This window comes from Heloderma suspectum, chromosome 1 (genome assembly GCF_057233095.1).
Source record: "Heloderma suspectum isolate Gila_16-S chromosome 1, 16-S_ref, whole genome shotgun sequence".
NCBI lineage: Eukaryota > Metazoa > Chordata > Lepidosauria > Squamata > Helodermatidae > Heloderma > Heloderma suspectum.
In genome coordinates this window covers 299,477,667-299,498,005 of record NC_139458.1, presented here as the reverse complement: position 1 = coordinate 299,498,005, position 20,339 = coordinate 299,477,667, and the positions used below count along the sequence as shown (strand labels likewise).

Below are 20,339 nucleotides of genomic sequence, written 5' to 3'. Positions count from 1 at the left end.
ATTGTAGAGCCAGATTATGAGGGTGTGTTTTCATGGTAGCTAGCTACCGTACTGCCATGATATTATGTACCGTAAGCCTCTGCTGACCTGTAGGAAGCAGAAAGTGCCTCTGGTGAATATTCTCTCATCTGCTACACTCAAAAGATCAGATCAACTTCTACTTTCCTCACATGAAGTTGTACTCTATGAAAGCAGTAGAATTGGCTGCTATTGCCGTATCACTGAAAATAGAGGATGGGATAATGGGTTAATACAGCAGCAGGCAACCTTTTGCCCTTCAGATGTTTTAGACTACAACTCCCATACTATCTGACCATTGGCCATGCTGGCTGGGGCTGATGGGAGTTATAGTCCAAAATATCTGGAGGGCACCAGGTTGTTTATCTCTAGGTTAATACTTTCAGCACTATAGTTTAAGCCAGTTCATAGAAATTAGGTGCTAGTCAAAGCCAGCTATTTAATTGACATACGTCCCTCTGCTAGGCTCCTATCTGTAATCCTGAAAAGCCTATTTCATTATCAGATTCTACAACTATTGCTGATGTCACAACTTTATCTGATTTGGCCTGTTTCCTTGAGAGCGTCAGTGAGTATATCTTACAGTAGATGAAAGAAAACAAGATTAGGTTTGTCCTAACATACTCCTCGTCAGCAAATTCCATGGAAAGATTTCTTTCTGATCTCTTGTAAAACCAAAGTAGAAGTCATGTAATTAAAAGTGCATATGTTGCTAATTATTATAAATTGAAGAACTATTGCCTGGAACAACAAAGTAAAGTAAATAACCAGAATATTCATGTTCTTGCATAAATTGAGAAGAAAATTCACTGCCTTGAAGAGTTTTACAAAATTTTCTTCATGTTAATGAAAACAACATGGATATGGGCTTTAAAGAATGTTCTTTTAAAACATTTTACTTTTAGTATCCTGGATGTAGGATCTATATCGAATTGTACATGCAAATGCATATTTGAGTGGTTTTGAAAGGTTTCTGCACAACAATGATGTTAACAAATTAAAAGACGTGTATTGGAATGGGGCAGAAATTAGGGTCAAAATGCTGTGCACGCTGTAATACCATGAATTTTAACATGTAATACAGGATTTTAATGTCTCAAGGATTTACCATGGTTGATCCCCACTCTTTCTTCCCCAGGAGGGATTGGCACAGGTGGGTTCAACCTTGTGGATTTCTCTCCCTTTATTGTGTTTATGTTTTTATCGCTTTTAATATTTTAACTGTTTTTATGTATTTTATAGCTGTGAGCCGCCTTGGGAGGGTTTTTGTGCTGAAAGGCGGCCAATAATTTTTTTAAATAAATAAATAAACTACTACTTCCCCTTTAGACTCTGTACCAAACAAGTAGGTTTAAAGGAAAGTTTAGTTTATGGAACTGAGGCTACAATCCTAAATACACTTACTATGGAGACAGTAGGTTTTACTTTTGAATAAACATGCTCAGGATTGCACCATTACTGTAGATTCATCTATGCTGTTGATCACAGCAACCCTATGGGGGAAAGGGAGAAACTGAGATGGAGAACCCATCTTTTCCTATGTCCTGTCAGCTTGCACCGGTAGAACGGAAGGTGGGGTGGGTGCATCTTTCCTGCCTGTTTTGGCCATTAAAAACAACAACTTTTCTCTCTCATTTGCCCCATCCTGGTGTGTATGTGTGTTAGGGAAACAAGGAGCTCTGAATTCTGTAGATCCTCAGCCTTTTCCCGCACTCCTTCATTTTGTCTTCTTTGACATCAGAATTCCAGTGTCAAATAAGCACTTGCTGAGGACATTTTCACAGCCACGCTTAAGAAGGCTTGCAAAGTTGAATCTCCATCTCCAAAGGCAGACCTCTTCCCCCCCCCCCACAACCCCAGAGAAGGAGATCCCAAAATTCCTAGGGACACTCTCCTGGGGACCATATGATTCCACTCTTAGTCTCTGTTTTGAAGAAAATGAATTGTGTTTATGCTGCTCCATTTAATTGTGATTGTATATCTGGAATTATTAATTTTATTGCTCTTAGTATTATTGTTATAAGCCTAAAAGTCTAGGCTACAGTGCAACTCATAGGTTTAGTAGATTAATAAATAAATTAAAGCTGATTGCGTAGAAATATGTTTTGTTTTGGAGAAAACCTTTATGACCCACATTGACTGGGGGGACAACGACGACAGGATTTCCTTTAGTTTTGTACTTTTCATGCTTATAACAACAAGAAGTGTTTATTGCCATATAACCTGCATTCTTTCAAAATCTTCCCCCTTTTCCCATCAAATACATCCATGATTCTACTTCAGCAGAATTTTCAACAGATTTCAGGTTGAGGAGGGAGAGGGATGAAGAATTTGAGGTAGTGCTAGTCATAAGCTGTTATGTGTGCCACGGGAAACCCACAAGCATGAGTGTGATACCACCCTCCCATCCATTTTTGTCAGCAACTGGTGTACAGAGGCATACTGGCTCTCATAGTGGAGGTAGCATATAGCCATCAGGATTAGTAGCCATCAGTAGCCTTCTCCTCCGTGAATTTGTCCAATCCCCTTTTAAAGCCATCCAAATTGGTGGCCAACACTACATGCGTGGTAGCAAATTCCATAGTTTGACTATGCGCTGTGTGAAGTGAACTTTTATCTGTGCTGAATCTCCCACCAATCAGCTTCCTGGGATGACCCCAGGTTCTAGTATGTTGAAAGAGGGAGAAAAATGTCTCCCTATCCACATTCTCCACACCATGCATAATTATGTACTCCTCTATCATGTCTCCCCTAACTCTCCTTTCTTCTAAGCTAGACAACCCCAAAGGTTATAACCTTCCCTCATAGGCGAGTTGCTCCAGCCCCTTTATCATTTTAGTTGCCCTTTTCTGCCGTTTCCCCAGCTCTACAATATCCCTTTTTAGGTGTGGTGACCAGAACTGTACCCAGCACCATAAGTCAGACCAATTGTCCATCTAGTGCATCATTGTGACTGGCAGCAGCTCTCTGGGGTCTCAGGGAGAGAAGGATCTTTTTCATCACATACTACCTGAGAGTTTTTTTAACTAGTGATGCCAGGGATTTTACCTGGGATCTTCTGCATGCAAAGCAGTTGCTCTACCACTGAGCTCTGAGCTGTCCTGTGTGGTCAGCGTGGTTTGGTCAGCCAGGTGAGTAGCTCAGAGCTAAGGGCAGGGACCTGCTGTGGTACTTAAGGACTCCATTAAGGTTGACTCTTTGGAGCAGCATCTGTGCTCCTTGGGAGCTCTATAAGGCCCGACAGAGCCTGCCTCTTGACTTCCTGCTACCTGCAGCTTGTAGTTGGTGATTTCCTCCATGATGTTCCCAATATCATCAGTGAAAAGGCCTGTTGGACTTTAGCTGGGTTGCACAGGACGAGAAACTGTTTTCTTAGATGTGGGAAGAGGTGTCCATCTGTGTGCAGAAAATATCCTTCATATGAACACCAGTCCAAAGTCAAGAAAGCTGTAGCGTTCCTCAAAATGTCACTTGTGTGAACAAGCGCTTGTCACAATGTTAGAGGCAATCAAAACCAGATTCTGAAGGGGTGCAGCAGATATACCCAGTGGCGTAGCGGAGCCAGGACTTTTGCTGTTAAAGTTTTGATTCGTGGTTTTTGATATTCCCCTCTGCGTGTTTCTTTAATTATTATTACAAACTTGCTTTAAGAATTTTATGTTGTTGTTGTTATTTGCATTTCTATACCAGCCCATAGCCGAATCGCTCTGGGTGGTTTACAGAAGTTAAACATTAAAATACAATATACAAAGTTTAATAGCACACAGACAATATACACAAGCAACATATAACTAGAAACAAGTTTGAACAGTCAATCATAACTAAAGACACATCCAGGACCGATTAGAACACATCATGACCTGCCAGATGCCTGAGAAAAGAGAAAGGTCTTAACCTGGCACCAAAAACATAACAATGTTGGCACCAGCTGAACCTCACTGAGGAGCTTGTTCCACAGATGGGGGGGGCACCACTGAGAAGGCCATCATCCTTGTTTCCACCTTCCAAGCTTCCCTTGGCTTCCTTCCAAGCTTCCATATTGATTTTTTTTTTTTTTAAGAAATACATACCTATAAAGGAATATAAATACCTGTCTTGGGAAGCTGCCAGGTCTTTAGCAGGGCACTGTCACAGCAGGCTCAAATTGTTGAAAGAGACCTTTTCTCCTGGAATACCCCCAAGCAACAATGGGATGCTAGTTATGCAGGCAATAGAGGCCTTTATGGCCCTGCAAACATGACATCCCCATCAGCTCTATATGGACTACATGGGATGAACTGCCTGGCTACATCTGATCCCTGAAATACGTTTCATGCCCATGTGTCCTTATTAAGTGATTATTGGAGTTCCACACTGCTCCAAAGACAAACAAGCAAGATCGGTGCTGCTCATCAATAATAAGGATGCCCAACAATAATTACGTCAGTCCTCCCCCCACCCGCACCCTCAAACTATGCCAAATGGGTTCCTGTAAGATGCTTATGTCACTTGGTGGGGGAAAAACCCACAGAAAATCTGAGTCACATTCAGATCCAAGTACTCATTCCTGAAGAGGATGTAGTGCTGAAATGCTCAAGACCAGCTTTCCTTAACCTGTTGCCCTCCAGATGTGTTGTACTACAACTTCTAGCATCCCCAGCCAGTAGTTCAACATGTTGTGGGATGCTGCTCAAGATCCATTACAATTAAGCAAACTGAGCTGGCCAGAGAATAAACAATGGACAATGTTTATTTTTTTACCATAAACGTGAGACCCTAAGCATTTCCTGAGCAATTCCGGTACTGTTCATGCTCATAATGGATATTTGTTTTTAGCAGGGGTGGAAATAGATCATATAAGAAAAAACACCTACTGGGAGCATGGGCATATACAGGGATTTTTGGGGGGGTGGGGGGCTCAAAGCTGCAGTGCCCAGGAGTTTGTGGTTTTAATGCATGTGCATAGTGTGGTCCACTACAACACAGATATGTACATCTGTGTGCGCTTTGTTGCTTAACGTCATATCCCGTGAGATTTAGAAACCCACACAGAGTAACAGAAGTTCCCGGGAATTGAACATCATTAATGCAGAAGATTATTACATTCAAGAAGCATCATGAACTCCAAAAAAGCTTTATTTGGAGTGAGGATATAATAAACAAGAGGGAGGGAAAACAAGAGGACCCCCCCCCAATGCACAAACCCAGCACAGCTGTCTTAAGAATATCATATCAGATATTTTATGGCATCATTGCCCTTATCATAACATTGACAACTTCATATGTCTCGCCTGAAATGATTTCCCTCATCTTGGAAACATTGGTGAATGCTCTCAAGAACAGTCTTCCCCAATCTGGTGCCCTCCAGATGTTTTGGACTACAACTCCCAGCATTCCTGACCATTGCCCATGCTGGCTGGGGCTGATGACGTCCAAAACATCTGGAGGGCACCAGGTTGGGGAAGGCAGCTCTAAAGAGTAGCAGTTGAAACGGTAAAGTGCAATTGAAAACAATGAATTACTTCCAAGTAGACTTGTTAAGCCCACTCCTCTCCTCGTGTCCTCCCTTTCATGATGGCAGCTTTCCCTTCTGCCAGTCAGTGCTGCTCCCCACAGTCTGTGCCAAAGCCGGTTGAGGTGACACAGACTCTCGAACCGCACTGAAGCTGCCATAACAGGAAAATCCGTCACCAAATGAATTTGCAAAAAATAGGGTTTTATGGCATTAAAACACACACTTGCTGCAGACAGGGGTGTGCGTCATGTGCCACAGTTGTCGGGGAGCTGCAGTAGAGCCCCCATGTAGATGGGGCCCAGGAGACTGGATAGCAACACTGGACTACACTGCAAAACTGGTGTAACCCACACTTTCACATCCACAGTCCTGCCTTCTGCAATATGGGTATAATAATAACTTTATCTGCACACATTGACAGAGTAACTTTTTAAGTGTTTATAAACTCAGGGGGAAAAATATTAACAATTTCTTAGTAGACACACTACTGCCCAAACTCAACTCAACTCAACTCAACTGCCGGATTTCTAAATTGTTTTTTATGAGTCTGCAAGGACTACCTAAAAGGGAAGACCCCTCAAAAGTCTTAACACACCCAGAAGGGTTAACACACCCAGATAGTGGGGGTGTTAAGCATTGCTATGACTTCATTCATTGGCTAGAAACAGTGAAAGGTGGGAGAAGGCTAGTTTCCCATTCTCACACAAAAATGGGCAGAATAATGGCTGCACATTTTGCCTCGTATCTCAGGTTCCACGAGAGCTAGAGACTTGCTGCTGCTTCTTTTTTTACTGAAAGCTGGGAATCTGGAGATTATGACTCATCGGGGGTAGGGGGAATTTACCCCTTCCTGCAAATGCCCATTGCTGGGAGGATGGGAATATTCTGCTTAAGCATTCAATAATCTAATAGCCAAACCTGTGTTTGTTCTAATAGAAATAAAGCTACAAAGAAGAGCTCTGTATGTTATTCTATCTGTTGTGTGGGCAAAATAAAATAATAAAGGAGATGTAGAGTTTAGGGATGGCAGCGGAGAGGGAGCCATAGTATCAGAAACTGCAGCAGTACCTGATAACAGTAATATACTTAGGATGTTAACTAGCAGATTTTGAAAGCTCTAAATGCTGTGCCTGTATTATCTTATTAATTTGTACGGCAGCTCTGTTAGGGAAGGCGGTATCATTGTATTGCAGATGTGTGTCTGAGGATGGAGAAATAGTGGCTTTCTGTGGATCTCAGGTACTTATACTGGGGGATGTTTACTGAATTCAGTAGAACTACAGCAGTGTAATAATGATGGCATTTTAAAAAGTATTAAGACCTATATATAGGAGAGAAGAATAGCACCGGCTAACTGCTCTGTAGACTTCCCCCAAAACAGATTTGCTAAAGTAGGATTTAAATTATCACTGTTTGTTTGGTATTATTGAGTTTCTTATTAACAGGCACTAAAATGATCAGTCACACCAAACCATATGTTAATAGTGATCCTAAGCATCAAACCAAACATTTTGAATTCAGAGGAGGAGTGGGTTATTAGTAAAGATCTAAATATTTTTATGTACATTTGCACTATTTTTATTTCGGCCATTGTAACTAGATAACATGCCTAATTAATTTTGCAGACAAACAATTTTTCTGTGACTCAAAACTCCTGTAAGAACAGAGGCAGAAGAAGATATCAGGGAGTGATGTTGAGCTAGAGAGAATAATGGTCTTGACTGATCAGCTCAGAGTGGAGCAGATTCCGCATCTAGAGATAGGTTAGGACAGGCTGAGAGAAGTTGACAGTGATGAGGTGGGTGAAACTCCTCTTTGAGGGTAGAAAGCCACAAGGTAAAAGTAAAATACATGGAGAGAGAGAGAGAGAAAGAGAGAGAATTATGAAGAACCTTGACTGTGAGAACCAAAACCTGTAATTGCATGTATTTTTATATAAAAGATTAAATGTTTTGTGGTCAGAAATTTGGGGGAAAGCTACTGTTTTGTATGGTCTCAAGTCCTTTTAGTGATGGAGGGATCTATTGCAGTGCTAAGCACTTATCTAATTGGGTTGGATCCAGACTCCATCATACTTGGAGTAGACCTGTTGAAATGAATGGGACTTAAGTTAGCCATGAGTAACTTAAGTCTTATTGATTTTAATGGTTCCTAAATATGATGAAGTCTGGATCCAATGCATAGTTATACTGAATGTGCTGCTGTACACTGGAGCTGATTAAATAATTATCTTAGTTTGATGTTCTGCTTTCAGTGTTAGAATGGTTGCCTCTTATAATGTTTTCCAAAGTTCTTTTTACAAAAACACTTTTCAGGTGTGAACTCATCTCTTTATGTGTGACTGACTGATACATACTAGTGATATGCAAATAAATATTACTTAAATTGTTGATTTTTCTGGGTTCCTGTACCCAATGAGTGCATTTCCCAGTATTCTTGCAGTGAATATGAACTCTGCTTTGACATCATACAATATTTGCTGAGTTTTGTCTATTTATGTTTTTTGAGGAATGATAATGAAAATATTTTATTATTTTCATATATTTTATTATTGATTCATTGTAGCTGTCTTGAAACCCCTGTGCATATGGGAAGGCAAGATATAAACAAACAAACAAACACACACATATTTTGCATAATTTTTAAAGACTGAAAAATAAGCCTATCCATCCTAGCACTCAAATCTTGTATTTTGTTGTTATCCAGGTCAGGATGAGATCCCGAAATCAAGGTGGAGAAAGCTCATCGAATGAGCATTTCTCCAAGTCAAAGCCCATTAACAACACCACAGAAAATCAAAGCTTTCAGGAAGATGCACAGAGAAAGAACAAATCAAATCGAAAAGAAGACGAGGCCCCCAGCTCTGGAACTGTCAAGCAGCACAGCAAATTATTTGGTCGTAATGAGAGGAAAAGCAAGAAATCAATAGAGCTTTCTAAGGAGGACCTTATCCGGCTCCTTAGTATAATGGAAGGAGAACTACAGGTATATCTGAAATTCTTTCTGTCTTTATTTTTTAAAGATTTTTATTTATATTCAATAAAAGGCATTTGTGCCCTGACAGAAGAAGGGTGGTGGGCTCTCCCCCACCAGAGGTTTTCCAGAGGAAGTTTGACAGTGCTAGCTGTGGATTTCCTGCACTGAGCAAGGGGTTGGATGAATTGCCTACTAAACCCCCTCCCACACGATGATTCTATGGATCTAAGACATATGGGGCATGTGACAGAGCCTTCTCCTGGGTTACCTCTCAGTACCCTAAGACTCCTGTCACCCACCTTAACCCTTCTACTTAATCCACTCCCAGGGCTTCCTTAAAGGAAAAAGGTGCTTACTCAAATGTCTGTGATACTGCATGGCTGGGACCCAACATGTTCTCTGACAGGAAAAAAATGTTTTAGTTGCAGGCTTCCCTTTATCACAACAAGAACAGACAGCCACACATTCCCAGCTAACTTGGTTACATTGGTATCAGTCCTACAGCTCTTTCTCCCTCTCTTTCCAAACCTCCCCCGTTCCCCTCCCTAGTTCAGCCTTCCCTGAACTGACCCATCCTCCAAAGTTGTTGTTTTTCCCTACTCCTTTCCAACATTCCAGGGGCTGTGATTGGTTGACCCAGGAAAGGGCGGACTCCAACCCTGTTCATCACAGGGCATAGTTTATTATTTATTTATTTTTGAATATTTATAAAATGCTTCCCATTTGCAAAACTCTGAAGTACTTTACAAGAAATTATAATGCAATACATAATTTAAAATAAAAAGCACAACATTTAAATAAGTTAATGGTTGGGAAAAGCCAGAATAAGCAAACAAGTTTTAAATAATTGTCAAAAGCACATGATCATCAGTGCCTGACATACCACAGAGGGGAAGTCATTCCAGAGGGAAGGTGCAACCACAAAGAAGGCCTGTTTCCATGTTGCTGCCAATATAAGACCAATTCGCACAGGTGAGTAGGTGATAAGAATGTGAGTTGAACAGACCTGGGCCAAGTTGTGTTCCTGATGAAACAACTGTGTGATTACTTCACATTCAAGTGGAATCTGCTGAACACACAATTTTACTATGCCAACCTGGTTGTGTGAATTGGCCCAAAGCTACAAAACAATTGGGTGGTTTTCAACATTAGTCTTGCTTAGAGGAGACCTGTTGAAATGAATGAGGTGTAAATTAGTCACAACTAACTTGTCCCATTTATTTTAATGGATCTACTCCATGTAGGGACTAACATCGGATACTACCTAATGGAATGGATGTCCAACAAGGGAAGTGTTATCCCTTAGGTATTTCTTTGTTATAGCCAAATCAGGAAAGTCAAACACTTTAGTTAACCGTTATGATCTATCTTTGCATTGCAACATTCTCTCTAGACTAACCTTCCCCAATATGGAGCCCTCCAGAGATTTTGGACTACAACTCCCATCATCCTGGGCATACAGTTGGCCTTGCTGACTGCTGCTGATGGGAGTTGCAGTACAAAACATCTAGAGGGCATCCTGTTGGGGAAAGCTGTTTTTACTGCGATGTCCAACCTGCAGAATATATCCCAGCAGAGAATGAATAACTGAGTTAAGCAAGACACAGGAAGTACAGTCATCAATGCAGCAGTACAGTATCAAATGTATCCCACAAAGTTATCTGCCCCTCCTGATAATCTGGTCTTTACACATATTTCCTTTACTTAATTTCTTTCTCAGTAAAAATGTGCACAAATTTGTTCTGGGAAGTGGAGAGCTACCAGGAGGATACCGACAATCATAAAAGAAAGGAGAGCAGTGTTATTATAACCAGGATGTGGGTGGGGGGTTGTAGGAGCATGATCCAGCCAAAGGGATTGAATAAGAAAGATTTAAACGTGCTGAACTCTCACATTGAAATCAATGGGACTTTGAAATGGTTCACTTGGGCAAAATTGTGCCCTAGGTTAAGAAAGCAAAGTTGTGTGAAACAATGGGGAGTATTCTATACTGTCACTGGACCTCTTCTTGTTCTGTTGCACCAGTGGAACCAACCGTAGTGCAACAGGAACTAGCGGTTCCTGAAACAATCCTAAAAACAAGTGCAAAACGCTCACTTCTGGAATAGGACAAGTCAACAGAACGCTCTTCTGGGAGCACCACAGACCTGCCCCATTCCGAAACCACATGTTTCCACATGTTTCTGGTTGCTTCAGGAACTGGTAGTTCCTGTTGCACTAGCGGTCAGTTCCGCTAGCACAGGGACAGGATACTGTGTATAACTGGTAAAAATATGTGAGAAAATGTATTTCTTAAAAAAGGAATCCTCGCTTCCCAAATTGTCTTGCAACTGTGTTTACAAACATTATCTTGTGCACATGTTTCCTGAAGAGCAAATTCTAATGGTGCCCTACAGCTCTGCTTCTGAGAAGACCCTGACTTGGTTATTCAGCAGATCTATCTTGTCCTGGAAAGGTAGACGAAAGTATTACATGACGGATAACCCTTTGGGGGAAGGAAACCCCTATACTGTCACAAAAACATAGTACTTTACTGTCCATCTTTCAAAACATATCTCTGCATGATCTTAGAGAGGACCCCTGCAATATCTTCCTGACACTGTTGTTGGAAGCTGCCTGCCCCTTTTCAGCATGTAACCTCTCTACTGAGGGAACTGCAGTGGCTGCCTATGTGCTACCAGGCCAGGTTTAAGGCTCTGTTATTGGTGTATAAAGCCCTAATCAACTTGGGACCAGGATATTTGGGACAGTGCTTTCTTCCTTACCACCCTGCCTGGTCACTGTGGTCATCAGATGAGGCACACCTAGGGATGGACGAAAGTCCCTTACCTGTTCTCGAAGCTTGCTTCGCGGTGGGGGGGAGGCGCTTCGGTTCTCCCCCCGAAGTTCAGGCGAGGGGGGGGAGGCGCCCTGCCTCGCCCGGCCGAAATTCAGGCCGGGGGGGAGGTGCCCCATCCCTCGCCAGCGAAATTCAGGCCGGGTAGAAGCGCCCCGTCTACCCAGCCGCGAAAAAAAAAGTAAAAAAAACAAACAAACACACACTCGTGATAGGCTACGTAACGATTTACGTAGCCTATCACGGCTAAATTTCCAAAGTCAGTAAATCGTCACGTAGCCTATCACGGCTGACTTTGGAAAAAAAGTAAAAAAAAAGCGCGTACGCAAATGGCGGCCCCCATGGGGCGCCGCCATTTGCGTACGCGCTTTTTTCCCCCCAGAGTCACCCATGATAGGCTACGTGACGATTTACGTAGCCTATCACGGCTGACTTTGGAAATCTAGCCATGATAGGCTACGTAAATCGTTACGTAGCTTATCACGGGTGTGTGTTTTGTTTTTTTTTTACTTTACTTTTTTTTTTTGCAATGGCGGCGGCGGCAGCCGGTCGGGAGACTGGCCGCCGCCCCCGCCCCCGACGAACTGCCGCCGGGACCCGCCGCCAAGAGGGACATTCGGCCACGATAAGCCCCATCCCGGGGGGGGGGCGGGGGGCCGGCGGAGAATTTCCCCACCAATTTCGGGGGGCCGAATGTGTTGGCATTTGGCCTCCCAAAGATTCGGGGAGAAATTTTCCGCCATCCCTAGGCACACCTGGTGATTCTGTATGGACCTGCAGTCTGTTTGGAGTTGACTCAGAGGAGAGTGTTTAGGGATTTGGCTTCCTCTCTGTGGAACTCCTTGCCTGTTGATGTCAGGTAGACACCCACGTTGTTCTGGTTTTGGTGCCTGCTGAAGATACTTTAATTTACACAAGCCTTCCCTGATTAACCAGCCATGGTTTTATTGGCACAATTTGATTTTAAAGGCTTTAATTCTGTATTTCAGTTGTTATTATTTTCTCCCCTTTTAATTGTTCACCACTCAGACACAGTTGACTTGGAAGAAAAGAGAAGCTGGTCTCTTCTCTGAGAACAAGGCAGATTGAAGGACCTAACTGCACCCCCATGATCTCTGTAGAGGAAATGAGGGGGCTGTTAGTCAGCATCTAAGTCTGTACATTATCATCTGTCTCATAGCAGCATCAAAAAATCACTCATTGGGAAAGAAGGAAAAAACCATAATACAGGACAGGATTACACAAACAGAAGAGGGAAACCTCTAGCCAGAAAATACACAACGTCTTATAATACTTCCCTGCCTGACAAAAGGGGTAGTGAAACTCAATTTGGACCTATTTTCAGCATTTGTTATTCACAGGTGGAAGAAGCTTATGGCAAAATCCAACATCCTATGAAGCTGATCGGTGGGAGATTCAGGACAGATACAAGGAAGTACTTCTTCACACAACGCATAGTTAAACTATGGAATTCGCTACCACAGGATGTAGTGATGGCCATCGATTTGGATGGCTTTAGAGGGGATTAGACAAATTCCTGGAGGAAAAGGCTATCAATAACTACTAGTCCTGATGACTATGTGCTACCTCCAGTTCCAGAGGCAGTGAGCCTATATACACCAGATACTGGGGAACATGGGTGGGAGGGTGCTGTTGCACTCATGCCCTGCTTGTTGGCAGCCAGTTGGCCACTGTGTGAACAGAATGCTGGACAAGATGGACCCTTGGTCAGATCCAGCATGGCTCTTCTTATGTTTTTCTAAGCCCTACTTAGAATAGACCCACTGAAATGAATGGGACTTAAGTTAGGCATGGTTAACTTGTCCCATTCATTTCAGTGGGTCTAGTCTAAGTAGGACTTATGTTGGATTTAACCCATTGAAATAATTAAGGCACGGGGGGGGGGGGGTGTGTTAAAAAAACCAACCCTGTAGTTCTTCTAAAGAGTTTTAAAACGATTGCTCCATGCTGTTGAATGCACTGGACTGGACAAGGCAAGAAGTCTGCCCTGAGATGAGATGAGGATAAGCCAAAGGGTAAAACAAGCCAGGGTGATGATTCTGGCAAGATGTTCCTGCTATTACAGTGATGTAATATACTACAGGATGTTTTATGTTTTCTCTTTGTTTGCTGCATTAGTCAGCTTCACTTAGTGGCTTGTTTAGTGTTTTTAATAATCAAGCTTAACCCTCAGTTGGCAATTGGGATCAAATGTACCCTGATGGTGCTGAAAATACTTAATACAACTTTTATGTAAGCCTTCCACAAATCCATGGTACAGGTATTCCTCAGCTACGATGAGCTTTGAATTGTCATGTAGCATTTCAGTTTTCTAAATATAGTGAAAAATGGACATGTGTATTCTTCCAGCTTTGGGGGCAAATTCTGTCCCTATGTGCATGACTGGAAAAACTGAAAAATCATGCACATAAGGTGCTAGGGGTTAAAGTGACCCCGCAAAATGCTATATAATTTTTAAGTTGCTCTTTATGTCTACAAGTGCTTAGACATTTCTTGTGAGAAAGAAGCACAGAGGGTAAAAATAAAAGATTTTGTCATTTTCTCAGTTAAGGGGAAGAAACCTCACTTTTCTTAACATCACTACAAATAGTTTTAGTGATCAGTAGTCACCCGACCAGTTCACAAAACCTCTTTGCATGCTGGCTTTTAAAAACTGTTTTCTCCAGTTAGATATTTCCTTATGACCCATCAAAGCTGTCATCCTCCACCCCACCCCTCTGCCCATCCTAGCTATTTGTAGAATTCATTTTGAGCAATGTTTCCTAATTCTGCTGTTGGGGTCATTCTGACCAGAACTGTAAATGTTTGTGAGCAATATGCACTGTCAAATCAGCAGGAGGCCAGATTTAATGGCACCTTTCAATCAAGGGCCGTTAGATAATCCCTTTCTCTGTTCACAGAAATATCTTTTCCAAATGTATTCTTGAGTGTTGTCCTCAGGCATCTTTGTAACTAGCCAGCCCAGAGCAACAGTGTCAGTGAGGCTGCAAGCCGATATCTACTTACCCAGGAATAAGCCCCATTGAATTCAATTGAACTTACTTCTGAGTAGACATGTATAAGACATGCAATCTAAGGGTGCAATCCTATGCATGTTTGCATGTTTCTTCCTATGCAGAAGAAAGCCCATGACTGGCTGGGGAATGCTGGGAGTTGTAGGACTTTTTTCTGTCTAAACATGCATAGGATTGTGCTCTAATTCTCCTTTCTTTAATGCATAAAGATGCAGCAATCTCAGAGAACAAATCCAAGCCTGAGATTCATTATTTATGATTTAAAACAACAACTAAAGGTGTTATGTTGTAGTCACAGAGGATCTCCACATAGCCTTGCAAAGACATGATCAAATGGTAGCCGATGGTATTTTTTTCAAATATAGAAGACTTTTCCCATTTAAATGTCTATATCATTTGGCACCAGAAAGACCCACAATGGTGAACATCCCAAAAGACATATCTTTGTAGAAGATCTGAGTCTTGAGTTGATCAAACCCTGGATTGAGTATAGAAACATAGCCAGCTTGCCTGGGTCAGCCCTTGGGCTGAAAGAGGTTCAACACCCCTGACATAAATCCTCCTGGGAGGACACAGTCTAGAAAGGCCCTCTGTGTCCTTAAGCTGCTGGACTGCCCAGATTGTAATTGCCTATTTTGTCTTCTGAATAAGAGTCTGCTAAGAAGAGCAGCACTTTGTGATGCAAAGTAACCTGAATGTGTAAATCAGTTGAGTAATGGCAGAGCAATGCACAGGGGGGGGGGGGTAACAACCATGCAGGCGTGCCCTAAAAGTTACAAAGTAATAACATAAAAATAATCATAACCTATTGAAAATACAATAACAAAGAAAAAACACAAATACACTGCGATGTGTTATCGTCAGCATCGGTAACTGGAGTATTATCATCAGGGGTACTAAAATTACCGGTCTGTTGGGCCTTTTAGTAAATCCCTGGTGCCCAGGCTCACAGCTGATGATGTGTATGTCGGTGCTGGCAGAAAAAATATTCCGAATCTGGTTTCCAAACTGCAGCCATAAGCCATGCCAATTTTAAATGTTTCCCAGTCAGGATATTGAAAAGGAAGAGGAGCTCACACACCTACACAATTTCACCCCTTTCCTGCTATAAAAAGTTTTCCAGCACAGTGTTTTACAAGGAATAATTATTTTCTGATATTTATTGAGGTTGATGGGTTCTTTAACTCTTTAATCCTTTAGATGTGGGAAACAGGTTGCCCGTTCTACAATGGCCTCTGTGTGGGAAAAATATGACAAGGCCACAACAATGAACATTGCACTTTCCTGTTCCAAGAGTAGGAACGTGGGAGGTGTAGAACCTTGTCATATGTGATCTTTCGAAATTGTCAGACCCGGTCCTGCCTATTCAGGGAGGCAAGTTTCTGGGTGTGAGTCAAGACTGATGCAGTTAGGCAAAGATGAGGCAGAGGCAAAAGAGACGTGAGACAGGAATAAGAGCAGTGGAGCTCACACAAGTTGCCTCCTCTCAATTTCCCCTGATTTTCCCTCCCATGCAGCCAGCTCCACATTCCAGACTTTTCCTGAGAGCCCCCTAATCCTCAAGAGGGGCTTTTAAGTGGGGTCGACCCAAGACACTTTGCTACCTGAGAAAGAGCAGCAAATGGCACACCCACCCCCAACGTCAAGGTGCATAATACTCAACGTTGGTCACGTTATTTTGGCATCTGAGGCAGAAAATTCAACTAATACCTGTCCCTTTCCTTGGCAGTAAAACACAGTCATAATAAATTAAATAACATTTTTTTGCTGCCCTTTCTTGACATCCCAAATCACCTGCCTGAGGCAGCTTCCTCTCTCTGTTTAATGGTAGGGCCCTTCTTTTGAGGGGAGCAGGAGCTGCAGTGTGGAGGAGGGCTATTGAATTCTTCTCATGTGAGCACTGCATTGGATACAATCCAGAATGTTCTGTGGTACCTTAAAGGGTAGTACATTGGTGTTACACATTTTAGTATGCACAGTGTAGCATAAGACTCCAACCATATGGGACGCCTTCCCTGTTTGCTATGTTATCATTCTTTCCCCACAGTATAATGAATATACCTAACCCATCCCGGTGTTCACATATACTGCTAAGCCATGTTTTATGTTAACCATGGTTTGTTGCTTTAGCCATGAATTGACTTGCAGATGAGCAAACAAACAGCAGGTTGTTTTCCCAATATCTGATTTGTTTTTCTTTCACCCATTTTGCCAGTCTTCAGAGCAATTTCATTTTCTTGTCAGTCATCTTTTTTTTTAAGGGAAGACAGCAGTGCAATCAAGACAGGGATAAGCCATGGTTCTGGGGTTCAGACACCATGACAAGCCAGGGGTGGGCAGAAGGTAGATCTCCAGATGTTTTGGATGCCAACTCCCAGAAGGCCCTGCCAGCCTGGCCAATGGGCAGGAATGCTGGGAGTTGAAGTCCAAAATATTTGGAGATCTACTTTCTGCTCACCCATGATTTAAACAAGCCAGCTTTCATAAGCCAAGAACAAACCCTCGGTTCTATTTTTTATTTATAGCTGGTTAATAAACCACGGTTTGTTTGCTGGGATGGGTTCAGACACAACAAAAAAGTTAGATTTCAACAAACCACACCATGGTTTAGCAATCTGGCTTATGACAGTGACTAGCTGCCCAGAATGCTGTTCATCATATGGCCCTCTGTTCTTGCATTGACTTAGATGATCATGCTGTTAACATTGAATGGATTTGGATCTCTTGCCCTTTTGTTTAGGAACAGGTCACACTGCATGAACAAAATATAACAAAATATTTTAATGAGAAAAAATACAAAACAGCTAATACTCTTATGAGATCTTAAAACAGAATCTTTTATGTATCTGGGCTTCAGGCTCCACCTATTGGTTAAAATGGGACAAGTGTTGCATAGTAAATTATTATGTCCCTGTCTTTTTCTAAGTTTAAATGACTTTGAATAAAAAGATTATGCCAGAGGTCTGAACCATTGACATCTAAGCAATACAATTCTCTTATTGCCAAAATATCAAGTAAGGATGTCACTGTGTAAATTCCCTTCAGACACCAACACCTTAATAGCCCTTTGTAAATTAAATATGTGACAATTTGGGGGGTAGGGAATCAATTTCCATAGTTAATTATTAGACTACTTCCAAGATCATATTGGAATAAAGTTGGATCAAAAACCAGATTTCTTCTGATTTGTTTACAGCAAAATAAATGCTTGTACTGCATGTCACAATGTTAGCACCTCTGTGGGGCTGAACCTAGAGAATGTGGAGTAGCAGGAAGCAGGTGCCTAAAATGCAACAGCAGGCACCACACCGCTGACCAGGCAAGGGCAGAAGGCCAGGCTCTTAGTATTTATACTAGTCGTGCCTCCTGGTGCTGAGGCTCTGCATTACACTGAGGAGGACTCAGATTCAGATGGGTCACAAGTAATCCCACTTCAAGGGGAGCCCTCAGAATCCCCTCTATACCTCCCCAGCCAGAGAACATGGCTCCCCTACCATCTGACTCTGAGGACGACTCCCCGGCAGCTTCTCCTGTCCCTCAGCTACACAAGAGCATGAGACTGCAGAAACGGACACCGTCCCTTGCTGTCGTCAGTATCCAGCCACTGAAAGACCAGGCTCTGCCAGCCGTCTTAAGGCCTCAGTTGACTGCGGTACTTTTGCTGGAACAACAGCTGCTCTGATGGCTCCTTGTGGGAGAACCCTGCAGTCAGCACTCCATGTCGTGTGCTCTCCAAGGTCCTGCCTTGACTCGCTGTGACCCCGAACAGCCGATGAATGCAGTGGTGCAGACTGCTTCCCTTAGGCCTCACGCCTGGCCAGGACAATACTAGGTCTGGCACATCCAGAGGCTTCATAACGCCTCCCAATCACAGGGATTAATCTTTTAGGCCCCATTTCCTTCTGTACCTAATGAGAGCTGCACAACATGAGCACACAGCCCCAGGTAGCTCAGCCAAGGTAGGCCCTGGCATTACACCATGAGATGCACAGTTCACAAGCTGGAGCCCCTGACACAATGGATGCATTCCCCACCCCCACCTCCCATAGAGAGATCATCTCTATGTAGGAAAATGTTTACATGTAAAGTAGTCCCCCACATGTGCCATGGAGAATTAAGATTCTGGTACAGCAGCATTGCATCCCTAACACTGCTCTAGTGCAATATGGGTCTACAAGCCACTTAGGTCCACTCACCCACTGATGTACACATAATAAGATCTCACTCAGGCATATTATTTTCAAACAGCGGGGGCATTGGGTTGTATCCATTGGGGTGCATCCAATGTCATTCCACCCATGGGAGGGAACTGGTGGCTGAATGGATTTCCCCTCTCCCATGTGGGGAAATCCATTCTGGAGCAGATTTGGAATGCACTCAGGGGGATGGAGTGGGGAGGAGAGGACAAGGAATACTTTCATGCAAGTGGACTTCTGCTCGCATAAGGATTGGATCCAACCCTATGTAGCTACCACATAGTCCATAGTTTGGGTAAAATGATATGACCTCACTCATATCAGCTTGCCCACATGTTGCGTTCTGCAACTGAGGCCCTTCCCTTGTGCCCATTAGTAAGAACCATCAGGTTGGTGAGCACAAGGGAAAGGGCTTTTTCAGCAGTGGCCCCATGGTTGTGGAATACATTTCCAGCTGGGTCTGGCAGGGTCCAACATTTGTCATATGCTTTGGCCTGGCCTTGCAGATTTATTGTTAACAAACAGCCAATGCACGGGGGCCCAACCTGGTTTGGGACTATGCCGTGGGGGCCCTTTAACCCTTTTCTCTGCCACAGTCTCAATTGGATCCCACCCATTTGCAATAAGAGGAAAGCAATGGGAGCTTTCCTCCCATTGTTAATAGCATGCATGGAGGGGGGGGGCAGTTTCCAATCAAAAGCATGGTGGGGCCAAAGGGTTAAAGCCTCCCTCCCCCCAAAACAATGACCTGAATCTGGCTCAGGCCCTCTCATGTGGGCTGTTCATTAACAAAAAAAATCAGCACTGCAAGGCCTAGCCATGTGACAGACATCTCACCCACTTTGGCCCTACAATTTCCACTGTTCCTGCCTCTTGCTAAGACCATGTGAGGAGGTATTGATCCATTGCCCAGTTATCCCAAATGCCTCGTAGCACTCTGAGCTCATTTGTGCAGTTAACCCTGAAGCAATTTAGCTCTAAAGCAATTTAGCTTGGCTTCAGAGCAGTGGACCTGCCAGCTCCATCACAAGGCCTTTGTGCAGGACAAATGAATGCCCCTTTTTGCTACTTGCCCTGCATTTTTGTGCACCAATAATGTCAGCATACAATTTCCGATGTATTGTTCTGTTCCGATGTACTCTGTTCTTCTACACACACCTCCATCTGCAGTAGTTTCTTTTCATTTCCAGCTTTGCTGTGTTCACTGTGGGAATGTTGCTGTTGTCAAAGGGTAGGCATTTTATTTTTTTGCCGAGAAGGTGAGGAAACAACACTGCCCTGGATAATCTGAAGGACAGACCAGACTATATATTAAATGCATGACTGCATTTAACATGTCTGGGTTTTTCCCTTTAAAATGTACAGCTGTCAGGGTGGTAGAGGAGGAATGAGGACTGGAAAATTGCTCTGTAGCCTTAGTCTTCTCTCTTTGGTCTTGGCTGAATGGCTGTAGTCTTACCCAATATCATACACAATTACTTCACCTTAGCAGAACTAATGGGTACCCATGGCCAGCCCAAGGGCAGTCTCATCTTCCTGTGAGCCTCCAGCAATTGATGGAGAAGAGAACAAGGCTGCTCTGGTTACCCTCAGTAACTCTAGCCACTGATAACTTTATGTACATGATATCTACAGATGGCTAAATTTGTCTGTGAGAGCATTTATAATAACTAGCCACAGCAAACCCAAGTCAGCTGGTTTATCCGCCACGATGCCTTCGTTCCTGGAGCATATGAGACACATATCTCACCACGTTTTGATTTGTGTACATAATCTACAGTGAC

At 43.0% G+C, this 20,339-nt stretch overlaps 1 protein-coding gene across 4 annotated transcripts in view; it reads left to right on the top strand.

Annotated features, from left to right (window-relative positions):
- The window catches only part of FILIP1 (filamin A interacting protein 1), a 119,380-nt gene that overhangs the window by 47,489 nt on the left and 51,552 nt on the right, over positions 1-20,339 (top strand). For all 4 annotated transcript variants that reach the window (XM_084826909.1, XM_084826908.1, XM_084826907.1 and 1 more), the window contains exon 2: positions 8,219-8,497. In XM_084826909.1, coding sequence (XP_084683035.1) covers positions 8,225-8,497 — 273 coding nt within the window. In that variant the 5' untranslated portion in view covers positions 8,219-8,224. The remainder of the gene's footprint in view (positions 1-8,218; positions 8,498-20,339) is intronic.